Below are 24,340 nucleotides of genomic sequence, written 5' to 3'. Positions count from 1 at the left end.
TTTTGTTTGTTCTATAACTATACTGTATGCACTGCGTTCAAATGCTTTTTCTTTAGCATGTGCTAAGCTATACAATAGTACAATATCTTCCACAATGTATGTAATATTGGTTTTGTATTATATATTTTATCCTGTCCTTTATGGATTTTTATAATATTAAAAAAGTGTAGCTTTAAGCCGGGTATACACGGAACAAATTTTGACCAGTCCCTGATAAACCAGCCGAAATTCACATGGTGGGTGCCACTGCCGGCACCCTTCCCCCTGGTATTCCTCAATCAACTGAATGAAAGAGCTGTTTGGAAAATTGTTGGTCAAATGAAGCTACCAGACAATCAGCTGCTAGCTCCGTTCAGGTATCCTGACAGTGGCCGCCGCCCGCTGTCAGGATACCATGCAAGCAACAGGGGATTGGTCAATCAACACTCGTAAGTGCTGATGGAGGAATCTGTTCTATTTGCTTTGTTCCTCCTGCAGGTTGAATGAAGAAAATGTGTATATACCCGGCTTTAGACAGGTACCTAATTAGAGAGCTCAAACAGAGAACTGCCAAATATATTTTATCGACATGCCAGATCTTCTGATTGATTAGTGATGGAGCAGCACCCCACCGATATCACTGTTTCCTCCATTAAGCGACTGTCCAGGGTTAGACTGACATTGCCATGCATGATTTCCTGCTGAGAGGTTTACTTTTGGACTGTTGAGAAACAAAAGCTGGCCATAGACCAGTTGAACTTTGTTTGATAACATTTCACAGGGTTATTGGAAGGGATTGGCAGGTCAGAGCCATTGCTTGTTTGCTTAGGGATCCAGACATAACTGGAAAGCATGTCAACGCTTTTGGGCCAAGTTCAAGCCTGCAGCGATCCGTGACCGCGCGGCAATCGTGCACGAAACTGCGGGGATGGCCGTGCGGTCACGGAGTCGCACACCACCGCTGATTGCGCTGACAGTGCCATTATTTTCCAATAGCACCCCAGTCACACCAAGCAGATTGCACTGTTTCCTGGCGCACGATTTCGGTTGGAAAAAAACGTGCATTGTGGGCCGCGAAAGGAGGTACATGTACTTGGATGTAACCCCATTGAGATCAATGGGGCTGTGCGGCAACTGCACACGATCGCGAGATCCTAAGATTGCCAGCGCTTAAACCCTTCAAATAAGGTTATAACTAGGGATGCGCAGATATTCTTCGCGCGCGCACACACACACACACACACACACACACACACACACACACACACACACACACACACACACTTACCTCTCAGTGTGCTCCTTACAATTGACAGCTGCCTCCTAACTTTTGAGTTTTTCTCTAGTTTTGGAGCTGGAAAAGTATCTGTACTTGTACCGAGTACGGTACTTGGTATCGGTGCATCCCTAGTTATAACCACTCCTATCTTTTCTATAAAGTTAGGGGTAAAATATGTTGAGGGCAGCTAACCAAATTTAGAGCAGGGGCAGACAAATGAATACGGAAAATTCAGGAGTCGGTCTGTCCAATCCAGGAGCCAGCAGGATTTTCTTTAGGAGCAGTTCCATTAGCGACTAGAGAAAACCTTAAAAGTTAGGTACCAGCTGTCATGTTTCATGAGCATTGGCCACCTGGCTCCTAGCATTTGTCTAGCCCTGACTCAGGGCCCATTCACACCACATCCTCTCCAGACCAGATTGTTTCTGGACCCAAAATGCATCCAGACCATACTAGAAAACTATCTCAAGTCTCATTTTGTCTGGTCTGGAATGCGCTGGAACTGAGGGCAGGTTCACACCGCTTTCCGGATCAGATCTGGTCCGGACCATGGTGTGAACCTGCCCTTAGGAGCTTTCATAATTTCCATAGACTTGCTAGCTATTTTCTTACAAGGCACCTTTTGCTTCATCTGCCATTTTTGGATTCTTTATCAGAAATGTTTCCTTTTCCTCTTCTGCTAATAAAAGCGGTAGCAACGTATAACCTTTTATGTATGTCTTGGCGGAGTGCTTTCCATGTTATGGAAATTAAGTCACCTTGGCGAAGCAGAAAACTTTTCCATTGAGTGCCAGAGAAACACTTGCAGCCTGTCAGGCTTTAACTTGTACTTTGAGCCATTAGAAATTCCTCATAAATGACTTTGAGCCGCGCTTTCTCCATGGCAGATAAACTGAACTTTTGGAGCCGTGTCAGAGCAGCAATTTTGTAGCGGAGATTAGTAGCAGCTGCAGAACGCTCTCATTTTCTGTGATTTATAGCTGGCTACACTACATTTGTGCAGTAAGAAGTGGCGTATGTGACATGATCTGCAATATCTACGCCGGATGACACAAGTAGCTACTGAAGTTGGCACTTTTCTAGCTGTAAATGTTAGAGGGACTGTGCTACAGTTTCCAGGATTCCTGTGATGCAGCCTTTCCTTCAGCTTCATTCATTTTTTCCTAGGAAGAAAAACAGTTGCAGCTCTTTTTAGTCAGCATCCTGCCATTGTTTTAATCTAATCTACTTTTTAAAATGTGCTTTTAATCTGTATGTAAAGTAATGTAGAAAACCCCAGCTGAGGAAGTCACACCAACAGGTATCCTCTTTTTGTACGTCTGGCACTCAATATGCTGTGTAACCTGTTGCAGTCCGCCCGTTGTGACGGCACAGTCGCATTGGTGGGTTGCCGTCTCCACTCCAGACAGCTTTTTTTTTTCTACTCGCGTGCGCCCCCTAGTGTGCGCACGGGCAGAAAAAAACGGCCGGTTCTTTACAGCCGTTGCCGGCTGTTGCACATACAATCGGCGTCTCTATAGCCTGCCGATTGTATGGGCTGTCTGGCTGCACACCCGCCCCTCCCCCGCTTGAATTCCGCTGCTGCCGCCCCCCCTAACTCCTCACCTTCAATCCCGGGATCCGCTGCCCCATCTGCGGCCCAGGACCGGCTCGGGGGGGCGTCAGGAGGTAAGATGGGAGGGAGGTCAGCATCTTCCTCCTTGCTGACCTTCCTCCGTGCTGTGAATGCGGAAGTAATGTGTATTACATCACTTCCGCATTCACCTGTCAGTCATCTGGCTGCTATAGACAGAGAGAAGAAGCTGATGAAGCAGATCTGTGCTTCATCAGCTTCTTTTGGGGTCCCCAGGTGACAGGGGTCTTGGAGACCCCTAATGTCTCCATAAAGAGGACCCGTCAGTGTGCCTTTGCTATTATATAGAGGGGTTGTTTAATATAGGGGAAACATGTTGTTTTTTTTTTTTTAATTTCGATAATTTTTCCTTTAATATATTAAAAAATAAAACCCCCAATGGCGATTAAATACCATCAAAAGAAAGCTCTATCTGTCCCCAAAAAATGGTATAAAATTAATTTCAGTACAGCGTTGTATGACGGAATAAATGTCAAAGTACTGCAGCGCTGAATACTGAAAAATGGCCTGGATGGGAAGAGGGTTTAACACCCCGGACTTCAAGTGGTTAAAGAGTAAACACACTTTCATAGACAGTGAACTTATTCTTTTGCCCCCTCTCATTACATCTCAGAGCCCACCCTCCCTCTCTGCAGATTTATCCTTGCCAAGATCAGTGGTGCTGTGGTCTCCGGGGATTGTTTACATCCCACAATGAGTTCCTCTCGCTGCGTGCTGTGCCTGCTCATCCCATAAACTTCTATGGGGATCATCTACCGGTGTCTTTGGGTAGGGAGACAAGCTCCATAGACTTCTATTGGGCTCCACTGCATAGGCGTAGCAGGCTGTGAGAGGAGTTCATTAGGGGTAGGAAACGATCCCTGGAGGTTCCGGGGCAAGTATAAATCTGCTGATGGCAAGGGTGGGCTCTGAGATGTCGAGTGGCAGAAACAATAAGTAAACTTTCTGTTTAAACTCCAAAATCAAAAAGCTGCCACCCTTCCAGTAAGCGTGTGTGATGGAAAAGATCATCACCTTGCATGGAGGAATGCAGGGAAACGGGCCTGCCAGAGCTTCAACCTCAGGGCAGGAAATGTTCTCATTAATTTGTAACCTTTATAAAAACGTTAAACTATGTTGATTGACTTTTTTTTTTAACAAATACTGTAAGCTGGAGTGGCTGGCCCAGGAACCAGACAGGCCACAAATTTTTGAAGCCACCAGGCCATTTAAAATGCGGGGTATTTATGATTAGAAACAATAGATTCTGCAACCTCTGACTTGAAGCACCAACAGTGGTGAGGTAGCCAAAGACCATGTGATATAGGCTGCAGGTCATGTAAGAGATCTCCACATATAGCAATGTAGAGGTTGCCTCTTGCTCAAAGAAATAATGGCATTTGCTGCTACTGCTGATGCGTCCTACTGATGTGAATTTGAAACTAGATCACCTTTTAAACTCTTTGTGGTATCTAATTGAAATTATATTTAAAGCAAGAACCAATGGCAGTTTTTTTCCCCCCGCATTCTGACTCCCTCTGTGGCGATTTCCCTTCCTGTCGTGTCCTGTAGAGACAACAAAGTCCGGGGAACAGTCCCTGGGACATTGGTCACCAGGACAAATTAAAATTATAGAACTCCCCAATGGGGGCCACGCACTGGGATCGGTGTTCAGCAGTGGTCAGTGCTCTTCCAACATGGCACCTTTTTTTATTTTGTCAGCTTTGGGTCGAGGGTGGTGGGATTCGAAGGGTGGGGAGATTTCACCTTGCCTCCTGCGTTGGTGATTGGTGGTCACTGAGCGGTTAGGGCAGAGCTGACACTAATAATGTCAGAGGTTCCAACACTTCCTCACTCCTCTCCAAAAATATATAGGTTGGTATTCTACTTTAGTATTGCCCATATGGTTCATACATGCTGATTTACATAATTTCTATAATCCCTTATTAAATTCTTATGATTGTAATAACTTTATGTATTGTTGCTATTGAACAACACATCTATTTCACTACTGAAAGTAATTATTATTGACACAAGTGACCCTTGGACTGTTTATCTGTACTTGCCATAGAAATATATAACTGAAAAGCAAACAGCTGAATGACAACAGGAAAGTCCATGGGAGGCCTAATTGTACCTGTTTAACTCTTTCTCAGCTTCATATTTAACATACAACTGTAACAATCTCATAAATGGGGTACTTATCTTTAGCTTTTGTGGGGTGCTGGCATCCACTAAATTTGTCATGAGCATTGGTCTTCCCACAGTAAGATGGGAGATATTTCCCCAGGTTTTGGTGCCAGCGCTGGCTTCCCCCCAGATTTTGGTGCCAGCGCTGGCTTCCCCCCCAGATTTTGGTGCCAGCGCTGGCTTCCCCCCAGATTTTGGTCGCACCAGATTTGGGCCTTTTCCAAATGTTGGTGCGACTGCTGGATTTTCCCAAATCTAGGCAAAATCCAGGTGTATTCAGGGTGTTAAGCAAAAATACTAACAGGTAGCTTTCTTATGAGAGAAGAGATTCTGTATGTCTCTTGCCTTCTTCCCTGCATCCTTGCAATTTTCCTTCTAATACTTTGAGCCACATCTGCACAGTGCAATGTACAATTTCTGCATTCATTGGTTGCTGGAAGGAAGTAACTCCCGTGTGCATGCCAAAAGCAACCACCCCGGATTAAGACCTAGAGAAGATGGAAGTGCTGCCGATAACACCGGGAAGCATGGACATCTAGGAGAAGAGGCAGATGAAATCATTTAGACTTCAGGAAATAACCGTTTCTTGTTTTAGAAGAAAGCAGAATATATTAAAGACACCAAGAGCCATATTATTGACATCGGTAGTAAAAGCTCAGAGTAAGTGGAAGTACCTTCTAGAGGGCTTCTGGCGTTTATCCAGCCCTGCGTTACTGCTGCATAAATGAGACTGCAGCTTGGCTCTGCATCCTTACTCTGGGCTTCTGCTCCATTAGCCCTAACCAAGATGAAGTGTATGTTATGTTAACAGGGAAAAGCCTGCAGTGTTGATTTGATTATTGACCATTTAGATGTGTAGTTCTGCTGTGTACAGGAGATCAAAGACCGCCCGGGTGGTTCTGCCAGCAATCCTTCACTTTGGTGGCAAGAGCAGCTGATATTTGATTCCCTTTAACTCTTTCCCTTGGCCTTGTCACTAAAGCTGGCCATACAGTATTAGTTTTTTTTTCTCTCGTACATCGCCGCCGGCTAAATGAGAAAAAAATGCTCAATTTCCCCGCATGGCTCTTGTAATCTGACAGCGGCACACGCACAGATGATTGGCTGCAGTTCCTGTTCAGCCGAGGATTTTCGGACCAGCTCCTTTGACAAAAGTCAATTTTGGTCGGATAGAGAGACACCGATGGGGCTGTACGCTTCGGCTGAGTGAGCAGGAGCCAAAATTGGACCGGTGTTTGGCGAGCATAAAGCATGTAGTAGTTCACTATTCCAAACGGGAATCATTTGTTCTGTCATTGAGTGATCTGTCCCCGGTGTCGCAGATAATCACAAGGGATTTTAGTAGAACGATTAAGCTATTGATTATTGCTGGTAAAGTGTTAGCCCTAAATAGACGCCAGCATTCAATGCACAGAGACCCCGGTTCTTGTGTTTTCATTGACAAGGGAAGGGGAAGCTTTAGCTAATTGTTTTTTTTTATTTTCTAAGACTAGTGAAGAGTTAGAACTTCTGTAAGGCTTTTTGCAACAAATTATTTATTGGATTTTTCTAAATAAAAGTAGCTAAACATTCTACATAGTATTTGCTGGCAGAATAAGGTACATACAGGCATTTAGGTAAATGCATCAAAGTGCAAATACAATGCAGTATTGTCAACAGGGCTTGAAAAATTTTAGCTTGTTTCACCAGTCAGCTCAAAAATGTCACCAGTCAGCATGACCGGACTATAGCCTCGGGAAAAAAAAAAAGTTTTCCCTACATTGTTATAAAACATTTATTCTTACCCATATTTTTGGTAAAATATAAAAGACGGGGTCACGTCAGGTAAATAGACACCAAACAGGTCAAGCCTTAAAATTGTGCACGCCTGCAATATCACAAAAAACGACCACACCGAAAACCATAGATGACGCTTTAAACGCTTTTATTGGTCATCAGTTTAGTGTCATCAGTGATTAATGTGCTGAGAATTTTTGCTCTCACAGGTAACCCCTGCAGTTTCTAGGGGTTACCATCTCACCTCTCGTAACTCTATCGACCACATCACAGGCGTCTTGGGGTGTTCATGTCCAAATTAGGGTGGTTATGTAAGATCCAAGGTTCCCAGATTTTTAGAAATTTGGTGTGAGTATCAGTCAGAATACAGGATAAGCGTTCATTTAACATAACATTGTCCAATCTCTGGGAAAATTCCTGGTAGGTGATACATTTTTTTTCCAATTGCCTGCTAAGGTCAATTTGGCTGCAAGAAATATTTGGTGTGCCAGTAAACCTTGATATTTAGTCAAATGAGACACAGTGGCATATAATAGAGCCTGTGTTGGGTCTTTAGGGATGTTCTTACCAAACAAACAAAGTAAACGATGGATCCTGGTCCAAAAACGAGAGGTAAGTGGACAGGACCACCAGATATGTGACGCGTCTCCAGGGATGGAGCATTCACGGAAGCAGGTAGCGGATGAAGATGGAAACGTTTTGGCTAAATGGGTGGGGACTATATACCAGAGGAATGAAACTTTATAGGCAACCTCAGAGTTGGTCACATTATGGGAGCACCTAGAGATATTTCTCATGCTTTTTTCCAATCATCGTCAGACTAGTGTAGATTAAGATCTGCAGAACATTTAGCGGGGTAGGAATGTAGGCTAAGGCGAGTCAGGGAATTTAGATTTGGAATATAGAGTTGACACCAATTTGGGCTCACCGCTTGGTCAATAGAAGCAGATATGTTCAAAACTAGCGGATAATTCAAGGTTCTTCTTCTCTGTAGAGAGGATACCCAATGCTGTAATTGTAGAAATCTAAACAGTTCTGCGTCAGGGATTTTATTGTTTGTTCTATAAGATATGACCAGGAGGGGACATTAGTAGTACGATGGATTTCCTTTCACTTGTCACCTAAGATGTAGACAGCAGAAATACCTAACCGCTGTGCATGCCACCTAAAACAATACATTCTCGTGTCTATATCCATATAAAAGATGTCTCAGCTAAGTGATAAATTCTCCCCATTGGGGGCCAAAGACAGCGAAACTCCAAGTTCTAACCCTTTCCTACTCTCTCCAAAACTGGAGTTGGTTTTTAAGGTCCCCTTCATACCTATTTGTAGAGTTAGCCTAAGCACACTGATGTCGCAGTATGTTGCACATGAAAGGGTTAGTTGACCTTTTCCCCATCCCAATGCACTTAGCTGCTTAGATGACATTCTTCCGCTGCCCACGCTATCTAATGCAAGGGCCCGCACACTTCAGAACTTCACAGCACCATAATGCTGCCAGTGGCTAGTAATCATTGCTCAGGATGGCCACGTGACTGCTCTGACAAATGAGAATCCCTTCCGAGATGTATTTCTTCTGGCATGGCGTTCCGTAAGAAAGAGATTCTTATTGGTCAGAGCGGTCATGTGGCCCATGAGTGTGTCATCTAAGTGCAGCGGACACGAGGGCGGGGGTGGGAGAGCTGGATGTATGCATCAGGAGACTCTGCCGCACTGCTGAGGAAGTGCCGAAGCCAGAGCCATAAAATGTTTGCAGACTGTTTTTAGATTTTTGACCCATCATTGAATAAAAATCTCCCGATTGACGACACTATATCCTGTTTGTCTTGGGCGCTTCTGCTATTTTAACTCAAGTTTTGGGGCATCTTCTCCTTTCTGTTTACTACTCATCCGGTCCTTATAGCTGCAGAGTTTTGGATCATCCGACGTACACTCAGCAAGCTTTAGGCCAGGTTCACACCGAGGCGATTGAGCTGGTGAGCTGTTTTCAAGCAGTTGTGCGTTTTTGTTTGCACAATTTTGCTTTGAAAAATGTGCTGTTTTCAATGCATAGAGATGTCTATGGGACCCAAATCGCACGACGACCGCCTGAAAATAGCCCCTGTACCTTTTTAGCATGTCAGGCAATGTCTACTGCGTGACAAATCGCAAAGGTGTCAACACTTTCCATAGACTTGAATGCAAACCTTTTTTTGCGATGCACGTCACGCTGCTGTTTTAGTGTTGGAAGCACGTGCGGAATCGCAAGGCGGGAAGCCTCCCAATCCGCCTGGTGCGATCGGTTAACACCTTGGCCACTCCTGACCGCGCATCAATCTGCGCAGTGAGGTGTCGCCTAGGTGTGAACCTAGCCTCAGAGTTTGTATATTTTTCAACCTTGTTTTAACGCAGTGCAAAACACACACATACATTGTGGCGCACTGTACTGCGGGTCTGTCGGCACCTACTGTGCGGTGGGGTGTGCGCTACCATGCATTGCACTATTGGATCAATGTCGGTGTGCTCTGAAGTCTGCCAACTCTGCAATGATTTTCCAGGCATGCAGCAAAGTAAAAGCTTTTCTAATAGTATGGTATTTGGCTCCATCCATCATCTAGACCTGGCGTCTAGGGGAGCGAGCGCTCAACAGGAGTTGGGAATGGAGTACCTCTTTTTCACTATCTATCCTATCTATCTATCCTTACTGGTGCAAGCATGTCCGTATATCACTTCCGATATACTAAGTAAACTTGGGCAAAACGTCTTCTGTTACAAAGGACACTCCGTATTTGTTGACCTTTTTCTGTTCTTTGCACAGTCTTCCTATTTAATTCTCCACGTATAACACCATGCCATGTTGATGACAGTCCTAGTGGTTGAATGGCTGTGTTTACATTGTGCTGCTTGGATGAGGGAACAATAGTTGGATTGTAGCGGCCCCGAAGCCAGCCAATAACATTAGAGGGAATTATCAGGGGGCTCATTTAATCTTGCACACAATTTGGGTTATCTGGCTCTGCAATTTTGAAAGCGTGGATAATTAGAGGCATGATCTCCAGCGAGTACTCCTCCTGTGTAATTAATACGATCTGGTCTTTATTATTAACTGGCGAAACTATAATAAAGACCCTGTTAATAGAATTATGTAATTCACGGCTGTTTTCTACACGCCGTCTGCCTTTTAGTCAGCGGCAGGCTCCTTGTTATGGTTTTGGACATTTCCATAGCAGAGCTCCAATTTGCATGTCTTCTGGTAGTTTGTCAGGGGAGTTAAATGCTGATTGGTTTGCTGATGTTTGTGATTAAGATTTAGCAAAGTCGGTGCAGAATGCCGAGAATAATGAGGGATTGTCCTGTTTTTCTACAGCAGAATTCCTGCGCTAACAATTGCTGCTTTCATTCAGTCATTTGCAGTGAAGGGCGTCCAGTCTTCATGGTTTATTTACTGTACGTGGATTGCTTTTTAGTCATCATTCCTTTTTATTTCCCCCGTTAGTGTTTTTATATGGACGTGTGTTAGCAGATGCTTTGCCCTTGTGCTGAAGTTGGTGGAGCTTTCTTTTATAGGGACCCCAGCTATTGGTAAATCCACTGCCCCCATGTTACCTCCTGTGTACAGGGTTATAACATGAAGCATGGTCACATCCCATAGCCCCCTCACTCACAAACCGCCCCTTATCTGAATCGGTGTTCTAATCCCTATAGGCTCCTGTCATTATTTGAATTTGGTACGACTGTGTGGGGTTTCGCTTGCTTGACTGCATCATCCGTTCAAAGATCTAGCCACACGATCTGGGAATGGAGAGACGTCAAGTCCTGTCTGCCGCCACGTCAAAGGGACTTTCAGTGGAGTATGAGTGTGTTACGCCACCATACTTGAAGTTCCATTAACTGAAAGTCCTCCGTATGGACAGAGACTGGGAGGAAGAGCTTACAAGAACCTGTGCATTGCACCTGCAATCCATTGATCATGGTTGCAACGCTTTGCAGGCTCAAATGCAAACATTTAATAAATGCACATTTTCTTATAATGTATGTACCTATATTATTTATTGGGAAAGCTGGACTGCGCCTTTTTAAAACCTCAGTAAGAAATGATTTTACAAGCATGTTTATTTTTTTGTATGCTGTATTACTTGTAGTTTATTATGCAATGGTTTTTGCTTTTTATTGTTTGTTGTGATGGCTGTGGCAGTGCTTTTAAAGAAAACATGCCTAGAGGAAATGACTGTCTCTTGAACAAGTTTCCTGGCTATCATGATTCATTTTTGTCCTTTAATAGCATGGGATGTTGGGTATTACAAAACCCAGCAATAGTACATTATACAGTGCAATACCACCAGCTATAGAGTACAACAAAACCCAGCAATTGTACATTATACAGTGCAATACCACCAGCTATAGAGTACAACAAAAAACCAGCAATTGTACATTATACAGTGTTGCAATGCCGAATACCACTGGCTATAGAGGATTACAAAACCCAGCAATAGTACATTATACAGCGCAATGCAGAATACTTCCAGCTATAATGTACTATTGCTGGGATTTGTTGTATTCATCTATAGCTGGTGGTATTCTGCATTGTGCTGTATAATGTACTATTGCTGAGTTTTGTAGTCCTCTATAGCCGGTGCCATTCTGCATTCATTGCTGTATAATTTTACACTTCATTTCACTATATTGCACACCACACTTTTATTTTTTACTTCCACCGCTCCAAGCTTGCTCCTGTGATGGAGTGCAATCTCAATACAAACTAGTAGTCCCATCACTGGAGCCATTTAAAAAAAAAGTAATTTAATTTTTTAACCGATTAATCGCACTTAATAATCGGCTAACTAATCGATTTTAAAAATAATCGTTAGCTGCAGCTCTAGTTGTAATGGTGTTTTGGCTTTCAGATTTTGACAGTCCTTGGTAGCAAAGGCCCAACATTGCATTATGCATGACAGCACTAGGTAGCAAGGGCCCAACATTGCAGTATGCATGACAGCACTGAGGACCAATAGCCAAACATTGCAGTATGCATGACACCACTGGGTAGCAATGGCCAGACATTACAGTATGCATGACATCACCTGGGACCAATGGGCAAACATTGCAGTATGCTTAACAGCACCAGATACCAATGGCTAGACATTGCAGTATGCATGACAGCACTGGGTAGCAAGGGCCCAACATTGCAGTATGCATGACAGCACTGGGTAGCAAGGGCCAGACATTGCAGTATGCATGACAGCACCGGGTACTAATGGACCAAACATTGCAGTTTGCATGACAGCACTGGGTAGCAATGGCCAGACATTGCAGTATGTATATGAGGTAGCAAAGTGTAGCAAAGGATGCAAACTCCAGAGTTATCGCATTCTGATTATTGCAAAAGCCCCATCATGACTGGTTCTCTTTAAGATAAATACATGTAGATGTCTCAGTAAATGCATTATGTATCTTCTAGTGTTGATATGCAATGTGCAGATCCCCTGATCACATTTTTCTATTTCATATTTTAGGGGTACAGCGCAAGAAGAGGAGGTTCAGTTAATGGAAGAAAGGAAAAATAGAAAGAACGATAAGAAAAAGAAGGAAGCTGCCTCTAAAAAGGTAACGTCATGAAAAAAGAGTTGGATATGGAAGGATTGCTGCTTTAGTCCTTTTTTTTTTTCTTTTCTTTTTATAATTTGCCAGTGGTAATTCGGAAGCTAGAAGTGTTTATATAGAAAGTGGTACTTTTATTCTTTGTCTTTTTTTGTGACATCTTTTTGGTAAAAAGCATCTCCAAATTTAATGAGGCTTTTTAATTGAGGGATTTTTTTAAATGCGTGTGCTACAAAATATAAAGCTATGAAAGCAAGAAAAATGGAATAGAAGCTTAATTTTTTTTTTTTAATTCGACAAAAAGCTAAGAGCGCGGAGTGTAGAGAAGGGGATTTTAAGGGGAGTTGAAGGTTGGGGGGGGGGGTAAAAATAGGAGGGACTCTTGCTTTAAGGGTAAAAGCTTTCCATTTGCCAGCAGAACAGGAATCGTGGAGGAATCTTCCAGTGGGAATACTTGTTTTTGTGACAACTGTCTGAGGGGATTCCCCGTGGAAAGATCTCCTCTCTTCTTGTTGCGTCTACAGGACAGGAAGTGAAGCAAACAATGTTGCTAATGAGACACAGATGGGGGGGGGGGGAAAGCTTGATAGTGGATTTAACCCTCCACTGCGCTATCCAAAGTTAAAAAAATAGTGTTGTGGCATTAGATGACTATTTGACAATTGTATTAATACTTGTTGAATGTGGCCCTGGTCAGACTAACATTTATAGGGGGCAAAAAAACTGCAACATGGACTTTATGGACATCAACCCTAAGGGCTCATTCAGACGGCCGTACATGTCCGTAAAAAGACAGGATCCCAGAAGGGACAAGTGCTTTGTGTAATTGCACGCAATTACATGCTGTCACACGCACACCCGAGCCTGCACATCTGTGTGGACACCTGGACCCGCACAGATGTGCATGTGTCAGCGTGTAATTGGATGAAGCAGCATCCTTCCATAGGGAAGAACAGGCGGCTATGTGCAGTTACACACAGCACCTGTCCCTTCTGGGATCGGGGTCTTTTTACGGGCGCACGCACCCACTTGAAGGAGCCCTAAAGCTCACCGAATGTTAACTTCTTATAGGCCGTGGTCCCACGGGTTTTTGTTTGCATCAGACCTTTTCCTCGCCCTCCTTCTGTCAATAGGAACCAAAGCAGGTTGATGCAGCTTAGGAGGTCAGATGCAAGTCAGAAGTAGGTCAATGGCAAGTCCAATGCACTTGTCAGTCAACTGTGAATGATCTCGGATGCATCGTAAATGCAAATAGAGTGCACCTAAAAGCAAGCTGCATTTGCCTCTTGACACAAGCAATGGGCACCGGCCCTCTGCTGGCTATACGTTGGTAGTTACAACCAGACAAAGCAGCCAACCTGTTTTCGGTTGTTTTCGGTTTCGTGGAATTAGTGACGTGTTATTTTGACCAGTTTAGTTTTTGTGATGGAAGATGGTTGAAAGTGGTTACAATTGAGGCAGTTTCCTAGTGCATGGGCAGCATGCACTAGGGGATCCGCTCCAGCTGCGGCGTCTCAGTATACTGCGAGCTGTAGCTTGCGGTATACTGAGCTTAGGGTAACGGGAGGATGCTAGTTTGTGTCCTCCCGTTACCCTAAGGAGAACTATGGGGTAAAACACTGACCCCATAGTTCTCCTTTAAAGAACATCTCTTGAGCCAAGGATGGGTTCCCAATAATACTATGAGGGGAATTCATCAAAACTGGAGCAGACAGAATCTGGAGCAGTTGCCCTTATCAACCAATCAGCTTCTCTCCATTTTGTTCAGTTAAAGTTTAAAATGAAAGAGAGAAGCTGATTGGTTGTCATGGGAAGGGCTTAAGATTTTGCTAAATTCCCCCATTATGTGTTTTTGTGTTACTATATCTTACCTATTCAGAAAAAGGTTTATATGTGAAGGTGCGGGCATATTTCTAAAAAAAATGTTTTTTAAATGATTCTGCTTAACATTGCTTATGTGATGTTTTATGTTCAAAAGAAGCCAAACTTTTTTTTTTTCTTTTTTCTTTTTGTAGGCCTCCGATCAAAAAAACAAAGGTAGGCCCCTTTAACTGGCTTAGTCTAATCTGTGGTCAATGGTTTATTGTTGTGCAAAACTTGTTTTTATGGAGCCTTTTACCTCAACATGATCTATGGATTGTGGTCGTCTTACGTAAACATTTATTTCTTCAAGAGAGTGGCTGCCCTTCCGCACAAATGTCATCTGCACTTCCTTTCTGAAGCCTTATGAAGTAAACTTGTTTAGTGAGAGAAGCAACAAACCTGAAACTTGCACTTTCAGGGAAAGAGCGACTGACGTAGGGGATTCCTGACTAGAAATCTAGGTCTGTGAGATTTAAAGAGAACCAGTCACAAATGTATACCTGTAATTAAAATGTATACTTCTGAAGTGTTTCTAACAGGTTGACCTTGCTTTTTCAGGGGTTACTTGTTTGGGCTTGTGTCTAAACTGTTCATTAACCTCCCCAAATGTGATCCATGTAAAAGGTTCTGTCAAGATTGCATGAAATTAAAAAAAAAAAGGCTTTTAGCCCTCATTGCGACTGCTAAATGTCAGCTCGTATAGATCTGTGCTGCATGCACGGCCATATCGGGTAGCTCTCGGGAAGGACAGGTGCTGCATGTGATTTGTACGCAGCAGCCTGTTGTTCTCTATGGGAGTACGCAGCCGTACGCTCACCAGAACTGCACATCCGTGCGGGTGTCCCTGCTCGGATGCACACAGGATACATCCTATGAGTGCGGACACCCGCACCGACGTGCGCTTCGGGTGAGCGTACAACTGCGTACTCCCATAGAGAAGAACGTGCTGCTGCGTACAAATCATAGGCAGCACCTGTCCTTCCCGAGAGCTGCCCGATATGGCCGTGCATGCAGCACGAATCTGTACGGGCCGGCTGTTGTATGAATGAGGGCTTAATGGACCGTTTTACACTGCTTTGTGGTGGCGTGCGCTGTAAAAGTATGGCATGTAGTACTTTTTGCATCGCAGCGCAGTACAACCACATCACACTGCAGTGTGCCCATAGAACTTAATGAAATGTCACTTGTAATATTTCAATAAAGTTCTAACAAAAGGAAAAAAATTTGCAATACAATCAGGTGTATCAGGACTGCGCCGGGCAGCATGCACCACCAGCAGATGTGCAGTGTAGCGTGGCTGCTGGTGTGAACGGGCCCTCACACTGGGCAGCTGTGCTAAGCGGCTAAGTGGTTGGCACTTCATCTTTACTGCACTGGAGTCTGGGTTCAGTTTCCATCAGTTCTGTATGTGTGTAGTTGTTTTTTTGTTTTTGTCTTTGCATGCATGTTCTCCTCCAATCTGTAAACATTCTGGTCGGTTTGGCTGGCTTCTGACCATATTGCCTCTAGAATGCTTGTGTATTATATGGGTGATATGAGACAGTAAGCTTCTTCAGGGAGTGGGACTGACTGGAATAATATTGTGTTCTCTGCATAAAGTTTGCACTATATGAATACAGAAAATAAAATTTGTAGTGTCGACTGGCTCTGTTTGTATTGTGTTACCGAACAGAAAGTCAGTTGTACATACTCTCCTTCGTGTTGCTCTCCCACTGCTCTGTTTGGCTGCCGAGAGCGAAGAGAGGAATCCCTGTGTAAGCGGCTGGTTGTGACCTGGAGATTACATGGGGCTGAAGACTCTCACTCCCCCTTCCTCCCATGGAGTTTGGCGCTCACATGGGGATGGGGAGAGTCACATGCCCATCCATACCTGCAAGTACCAAATATTGCCAAAGGACAAATGGAGCCGCTGCAGAGCACAGAGATGGTAACTATATGCAGCTTGTTAGGGTAGCAGCTAGGTGAACCTGTTGCTGACAGATGAACCTAAATGCAGATTTAGGTTCATCACAAACGGCCATGCAACCGGTGATGTCACTACCGATGAACTTTATTGGCACAACACAAGTACACATTGCAGTTCCTGCCTAGGCACTGCCCAACTGATGTGTTACACCTATAAGGACTTCATTGTAGAAACCAGGTTTTTAAGCAGCTTGAATGTGTTTTGGGAAATATTGAAAAGTTTCAGCAGGACATTATCCATATTTACCACCATTTTATTCTATAGGGTCTTGGCATTCAGAAAATATATAATGTTGGGGGGTTTTACGTCATTTTCAGGCCTAAAATGTGGAATATAACATGGGTGCAAAAATTGAAAAAAGGGCCTCAGTCATGAAGGGGTTAAGTGACAGTGTAAAGAGTGGATTGGCATTTGTCAACACACAGCTCAATTTCTGTTTTGCATTTCCATGTGTGAAACCTTCCAGTTGTAATTTTTCTGGTGTGTTTGCCAAATTGGAGGCGAATATACAAGCGACTTCAGCCCAGCAATTGTCTTATAGCTGAACCAGCCGTTCTTGTACACTGTCCAGTTGACGCCTGGGTTGAAGTTATGCAGATCGTGTGACATTTTGGCACCTTAAGCTGAATGTTTGCAGGCAATCCCTGCCACTTTATTTTCTTCTGAGCCATGCATGCTTTGTTTTGCAACTAGTATTGATTCTAGCTCCCAATTAAATAGCTTTGTAATTCCTTTACGCATTCCATTTGCATTTTATTCTTTGCAATCTCTCGCGTATAAAACAGACCTAATCACTTTTTGATTAAGCATGGCGATCCTGCAGTCCTAGGCATTGTCTGCTAGCTGGAAATAAGTGGCTTTCCTTAGAATAAAACATGAAAGCAAAATGTTAAATGGTTTGGAACCCTAGCGTGGTACCTCCCAGCATTTGTCTTATAAAGAACATTGGAAGAAGACAGGAAGTGGGCACATTTTGTTTAATGATGGAGCAGAGTATGGAAAATCTATCAGGCTTTATTGCTTCATGTCCCTACTGGGGAGATCTCACTTCCTTTTACCTCGCCGGGACCGGAATACAAGGTATTTTGTGTATGCGCAAGTAGTGAGGAGGGGTGGGTGATGATTGGAGCACATTACGGGTCAAGTCGCATCCCTCTGTCCCTGGAAGCTCAGCATTATATGCAGGTGACGGCATGCTGCAAGGAAAGATTTTTATACACACACATAACACAGCTTTCTAATGATGATGTATGTCCCCGGTGAGTATGCAGAAGAGAACCTATAACATTGATCTAAGTTTCCAATTATTTACAGAGGTTCTGGATCAATGTCCAAAAATACTAAAGGCAGAGGGTCAGAACAGCAGCCAGGAAACCTGGATTTTCAGAAGGAAGGCCACAATAGGGGCTGGCAGAGAACGTGTGAGGATAATCAAATTTGGAACCTGCTGTAGCTAGTTAGTAACTTGTTGGTGGAAGGGCCTTGTTGACCTAGTATGGGCATTACAAGGGTATAAGTTCCTGGACGCAGAAGTTTAGCATTCGGAAACTTGCGCCCATACACGTGGGAACTTTGCTGCTAGCATTTGCACTCATATATCCAGAATAATGCAGCAGGTGGGGCTCCTGGACACTGCAAATAGTCCTATTTTACGCTGTATGCGTATACACCATTATTTGCACCTGTGTGCATTAGTCCTGATTGTGTCTACTAGAGTGCTGGGCAAATCCCAGGAGCCAGGTAGTAAATGACCCCAAAAATTTCCATCTGGCTGTTTTGAGGTTCTCTCTAGTTAATGGAGCTGGCTACTAGAACAAAAATCCCGCTGGCTCTAGAATGGACAGACCGGCTCCTGAATTCCATATTCATTTGTCTACCTCTGGCCTACTAGAAATTTTTTGTGCTTTTTCTTTTTAAACTTTTATTACCATCACAAGGTGGCTGAAAGGTTCAGCGGCAGAAACATCAGGGGTCTATTATTATTATGCAGGATTTATATAGCGCCAACAGTTTGCGCAGCGCTTTACAATATAAGGAAGACATTACAATCGCAATACAATTCAAGACAAGATGGTAAGGAGGGCCCTGCCCGTGAGGGCTAACAATCTATTAATTTAGCCTAGAGGAGAATGGTAAATAGAGTTTAGTGATCTCTCACTCTCCATGCTGAATCCCCACGCAGTAGTCATGGGCTCATGGAAGAAACGGGTTAGCCCAGCTTCTTGAGGGTAAATGGCCTTTTCGGGGCTTTCATGGATATTCTCCAGACCTAGGAGACCCTGGCAGACATTGTTTGAAGGCAGTAGAGGTAATTTTTTAAATGCAAATAGAGGTTTGCATCCCCTGGCAGAGAGGCTTCTTGCTAATTTAAAGAACTCTGGGCAAATAAAATCTTTACACCTTTCAGTGCGTGGGTAGTCCAACTGCAAGGGTTAAGTGCTCATTTTGTCTCGGGAGCTAAAATAAGTTATACCCAATCCACAATCCCAGCTGGCTGTTAGACTGTTCCCTGCCACCTTGCTCCCACTCCAGCAGTCTAAGGTCCTGTGAGTCTGCACATCTAGTACAGTGTATTGGACGTGAGGACCCCGATGGACATTCCTGCGCTGGAGAAGGAGCCAGGAGGAAGGGACTGGTCTAGGAGGATTACAGTTCAAATGAGTATAATTCTGTTTGAAGCGATCTGGCGACAGGTAAGTCGCCAGGATCGCTTCTGTTGTAAAGCCGACAGTCGGCTCTACAAGTTTAAACAGACTCCCGGCGGCAAAAGTCGCTGGGAGTCTGTTTAAACAGCCCCGATGCTGGCGACGTACACTGTACGTCGTCAGTCACGAAGGGGTTAAATAATACAAGCACTTAACCCTTGCAGTGTGGGGGCAGCCCCACTGCAAGGGTTAAGATTAGGGATCTACTGATAGAGTATTTAGATGAGTACTCGTACTTGGCCACCTCCGATACTGGAACTTCCCTGGAGGGAGTTCTCCTCTTTCCAATCAGGAAGCCGGGTGGTGGGTTATGACCCACCTCCCAGCTTTGATTAGCTTGGAAGCTGGCTTCACTTGCTCCTAGGCGGCCTGGCTTAACCATTTAGAAAGCCAGATGGCATGTAATGACCCGCCTCCCGACTTCCTGATTGGCTAGGAAGCCGGCTTCACTTCTTGCTAGACAGCCTGGCTTCCTGACCAATCAGGAAGCTGGGACCTGGGTCATTGCATGCTGTCTGGCTTCCTGATTGGTTAGGAAGCCAGGCTGCCTAGGAACAAGTGAAGCCTGATTCCTAGCCAATCAGGAAGCCAGGGGGTGGGTCATGACGTGCCACCCGGCTTCCTGATTGGCTAGAAAGCCGGCTTCACTTGTTGCTAGGCAGCCTCATGACCCACCGCCCAGCTTCCTGATTGGTCAGGAAACCAGGCAGCCTCGGCAAGTGATGCCGGTGTTCTTTTGATAGAACACCGGCTTCCCAGACAATCGAAAAGCCGGGCGATGGGTCATGATCCGCCACCCGACTTCCTGATAATCAGGACAAACAGTATCGGTGTTGGCGAGTAGTGTAAAAAAAATATCGGTACTCCTTAACCAAAAACCCGTTATTGGTGCATCTCTTTTACTTGGCCAGATTTCTTCTTTAAGGTGTGTGTGTGTGTGTGTGTGTGTGTATATGTGTATATATATGTATGTATGTTCTTTGTGTTCCCTGGTAAGAAAATTGAGGAATGCAGAATTAGATGTCATTTATATTGAACATGATTGTGTATAGAAGATTTCCTTGAATATAGTCCATTTCCGATGCACTTTTTCAGCACATAGGTTTTATTTTACACAATTGTGTGATTTGCTCAGGTAGACAAGCTTGGGTTATTGGAAAACAAAAAATATTACGCAGAAATGCCTCTGCAGCAGCTTAACTTGCTTCCTGGACCACATCAAAACGGGTTGATTTCAGCTATATGATAAAATATATTTCAATGTTTGCTATAAGCAGCTTTCTGTGTCATATGGTGTGCAGAGAAAGTTGCTCATAACTTCTTGCACCATTTGCACCCTCGTAGCTGCATATGAAGTACAGGCAGGTAGTGAAAGCATTCAATCAGAAGCTGATTCTACATGTCCTCTTCCACCGATGTGGCTGCCTGGGAGGATTGAACAGTCTCGCTTGTTACATCAGCAGCCGTGCACGGCTCTGCAGCGCTCCGGCAGCGGAAGGGTTACCTGCTCCCTGTTGTCTGCGGGGAAGGGAGAGAGAGAGAGTCAGGCGCTTCACAAGCTTGACAATGGCTGCCTGTAGACCGGAGCCGCAGTTCTGGCTTCAGTGAGTGAATAGGTTGGCATAGCCTGAAGTTTTTTTTTTTGCAGAGCGGATAGCTGCACTCACAGCTACGGCCATCTTTTTAAAACATTTTTATTTTTTTGCTTCGCAGGGAAATTTCTAGCGTTGTGGATTACGTGTGCATGCTTTTAAAGCCAGACTTCCTCTGTGTGCCCTTCAGCATTCCTAAACTGTCAACCCTTGTGAGGCTCTTAAGGTAGTATTGGAGAGTCGAGGCACGGTGCAGGGCCCTTATCTGCCGCTTAATACGCTCCGTATAATTCTGACCAAACCGCTTTTATTTTTCGTTTTTCTTTTGTTTTTTCATTTTTATCTGCTTTGTTTTTTTTTTTTGTTTTTTTTATGTTCCCCTGGGCCATCAGCCCTAATGTTAAGAAAGCTGCCATTATTTATTAGAAGGGAGGGAGCACTTGTCCGAACGGGCCCCTCCGTCAGGAGGAGTTGGCAAACAGGACTTCCACGGCAGTAAAATGACACCATGCTGCTCCTCCATTTTCTCATGAAGTCTGCTGAGTGGGAGAGCAACAGGAGTTGGAAACGTCTTTCTTTGGATCCTTGCTGCGTAACTAGCTCCTCGGAGGTTTCCTTTTTGGATTTCCGTCAGGTTTGTGCCTGTACATCTGCCTTCGTGCATGCACGTCCTTGCTTCCCTCTTCCTATAGGTTTTACCGTGCCTGCGCTGCCCTCTGGACGGGAGCCGTGCATGAATGCTACGCACGTAAGCCTGCTATGAAAAGCCTTGGCAAAAACAAAATACCAGTACGAGAGGGGGAACAGATTGCTAGCAGGGTGTACGGCATTTAGTAGGCGGCTGCTGCAATTCACAATTTATATTAGTATGGCGTATAGGAAGTGTGGCGCTGCAAGTATTTTACTATAGAACGATTCGGTTGTATTTAATTGGTGTTCAGCATTGTGTACAAACACTTGGCTTTTTCCAAGCGCCACCGGTGTTCAGTAACACAGGAATCACTGCAGGGAATAGGCTGTTTGTTTGTGTCTCCACCGTTGTGAAGGGATTTACTATTAGACAGGCGGAACTGGCGGATTGACTTGTGCTGCGGATTTACGTTTGCACAGTGAATGGTTGAAGCTGCCCGTGTTTGCTTTGCATGGTAATCGGAGTTTACATACAGATAAATGGATTCAGCAGCGCTGCACAAGTCTCTTGGATGAGCTCGCTGTGTACATGCTTGTCTAGTGACTCATGATTGCCTCGGAATGGAAACTCTGATATGCCTCAGATTAGCAGATGGTTGTTTGGTCAACACACACAGTTTGATGTTTTCTTAGATCCGCGGGCAGGAATTGCAGAATTCTCACCAAGTAAGGAAGTTGTAGGTGTCTTAGGGCCCGTTCACATGATTTTCAGGTGCGGATCAGCAGACGCGGTGCTATGTGTTTTGCCGCGTTTTTGATGCGGGCTGTCAGTATGTTAGCTGCAGTGCGTTTTTGACGTGTTTTGCGTTTCCTGGACCGTTTCCTGACCTTTCCAAAAGTGACATGCAGTATTTTTCTCTTGTAACCTGAACGGACTGCGCACATGAGAACTGTAGCCCATCAGACACATAGGGATACATTGGGATGCATTTTTAGTGCAGGAGCGTACGGATCAGGTCAGCACAGAAAACGGACGTCGTGTGAACAGGCCCTTAGAGTCAGAGTTTGACAATTATGTCTAAAGGGGTCGACAGTCTTTATGCATCAAGTCCAAAGTGTGTTCATATTGGACTATAAGGAAGGAAGTTATAGGTGTCGGAGTCAGATTTTAACTATTCATGTCTTAAGGCTAGGTTCACACCTGCACTACACCACCCGGGAAGCGATCGTGTGCTAGTGCACACCGTGATTGCCGCACGGCCCCATTGATTTCCGTTGGGTAACATACGTGCGTTAATCGCTAAAAAAAAGTACAAGTACCTTTTTTTGAGACACAGTGCTACCTTTTTTAGCCGCATTGTTATGATTTGAGTGGTATCAAATCTTGATGAAATATTAATAGGGTGGTGTCTGAATTATACTTAGATTTAATAGACAGTGCCTCCATCCGATTACGGCAAATAATAAATAACTTAACAACCAGTATGAATTCGGTTCAGACACTTGATAATACACCCCAAACCACTTCCTTGAGTTCTTTGAGCTTATGGTGATTTCTTACCACAATATATAAATATCTCCCAGTTACACTAATAAATCAAAATAATGTATTAATATACGAGTATAATCATATTTCTGTACAAAACATAAATTACTGGTGATTACAGGTCAAACACACAATGAAATAAATGTAAATAAATTATCAGAAAAAATAAATATAACTAGACACCTTTTAAGATTGTTTCTGACTCCCCGTGGCCATAGGAAAGACAGAAACGTATCTCAAAGTAAAAATGCCCTTGTGATCCTAATGATTTCTGAAGATAATAGGTTTATTATTCTAATAGGGGCAACAAGCAAAACAGGCTAGTATACTTACAATAGCAAACTAGTTAAATGTCTTCCAGCATTATCAATTGTGATTACATGGTTATTCAAATCTTAGACTTAATTTGCAATGTTTATCTCTTTGAATTTAGTTGGTTAGTACAAAAGCTGGTTCCTCAAGGGTCTCTTGTATTGTTTATTCATTGCTTAGTTTTGTACACAATAGGCTATTTTGGTTAATTTACCTGTCCAGCACAGACTTTTGGCCTGTTGCACAGAAAAGTTTGATTTAGTTTTCTGTACAAGTCATAGTTCATCAGTTTTTGTAATTTTATATAGAAATACCCTGACAGCATGATTCGCCCGGTGCGACTGGGGTACCATTAGAAAATAATGGCACCCACAGCGCGATCGGTTCACACCTTGGTGTCTCCTGACCGCGTGGCAATTGTGCACAAAACCGCACGGTTGGCCACGTGGTTAGGTGTGAACCTAGCCTCAAGGGTTTGAAAATCTTAATACATCAACCCCCCAAAACATGTGATAGTTTTGGACTCCCCCCTAAGTAATGAAGTTATAAGTGTCTTAGAGTTAGATTTTGCCCATTGTGTTTAAAGGCTTTGACAGTTTTTTTAACATTTTGTGTGTGTCTCGCTCAATGTAAGTAACTGTATCAATTTACTTTTAAAGTGTATCTAAACTCGAGAGTAATATAAATATATTGCAGGGAATTTATTAAAACTGGAGCAGGCAAACTCTGGAGCAGATGTGCATGGCAACCAATTAGCTCCTCTCTTCAGTTTGTTCAGTGAAGATTAGAAAATGAAAGGGAGAAGCTGATTGGTTGACAAGCAGAGCTGCTCCAGATTTTGTTTGCTCCAGTTTTGATAAAATATCCTTCACTGTATCTTGTTTCAAGCTTGTTTCCTTTTAGGCCCCTTTCACATGGGTGGTCCGATCGGGTTTACCAAACGGATCCGATGTAAGTCTATTGGCAGCTGTGTTACACCTGACTCCATCCAGGTCCGGAGAAAGAAACCGATCAGAGATCCGTTTCACCGGACCTGATTGTGGCAGATCAGAAGTAATCTGATGTAAACAGACGCATGCTCGCTTACATTTGATTGCCCATAGACTGACATGGGGTCTGGTAATTGCTATTTTTTTTTCCTTCATCGCAAGATGGATGGACACAATGTCACATAGGTGACATCCAATCTGTACCACTGCGATCAGGAGTGCACGGATGCTCTGATCAGCCCGTGAGAAAGAGGCCTTTTTTTTTTTTTTACCTGGCGATCCTGTCATTAACACACTTCCTTTTAGGCCCTGTTCACATGTAGC

At 43.9% G+C, this 24,340-nt stretch overlaps 1 protein-coding gene across 1 annotated transcript in view; it reads left to right on the top strand.

The window, feature by feature from the left end:
* Positions 1-24,340, top strand: part of TNRC6A (trinucleotide repeat containing 6A) — an 80,649-nt gene that overhangs the window by 12,793 nt on the left and 43,516 nt on the right. The window contains exons 4-5 of the mRNA XM_018561896.1: positions 12,329-12,419; positions 14,429-14,450. Coding sequence (XP_018417398.1) covers positions 12,329-12,419; positions 14,429-14,450 — 113 coding nt within the window. The remainder of the gene's footprint in view (positions 1-12,328; positions 12,420-14,428; positions 14,451-24,340) is intronic.

This window comes from Nanorana parkeri, unplaced genomic scaffold (genome assembly GCF_000935625.1).
Source record: "Nanorana parkeri isolate BGI_ZX_2015 unplaced genomic scaffold, ASM93562v1 scaffold19, whole genome shotgun sequence".
Lineage (NCBI taxonomy): Eukaryota > Metazoa > Chordata > Amphibia > Anura > Dicroglossidae > Nanorana > Nanorana parkeri.
Note: the sequence above shows the minus strand (reverse complement) of the source record. Positions and strands in the feature narration are given on the sequence as shown.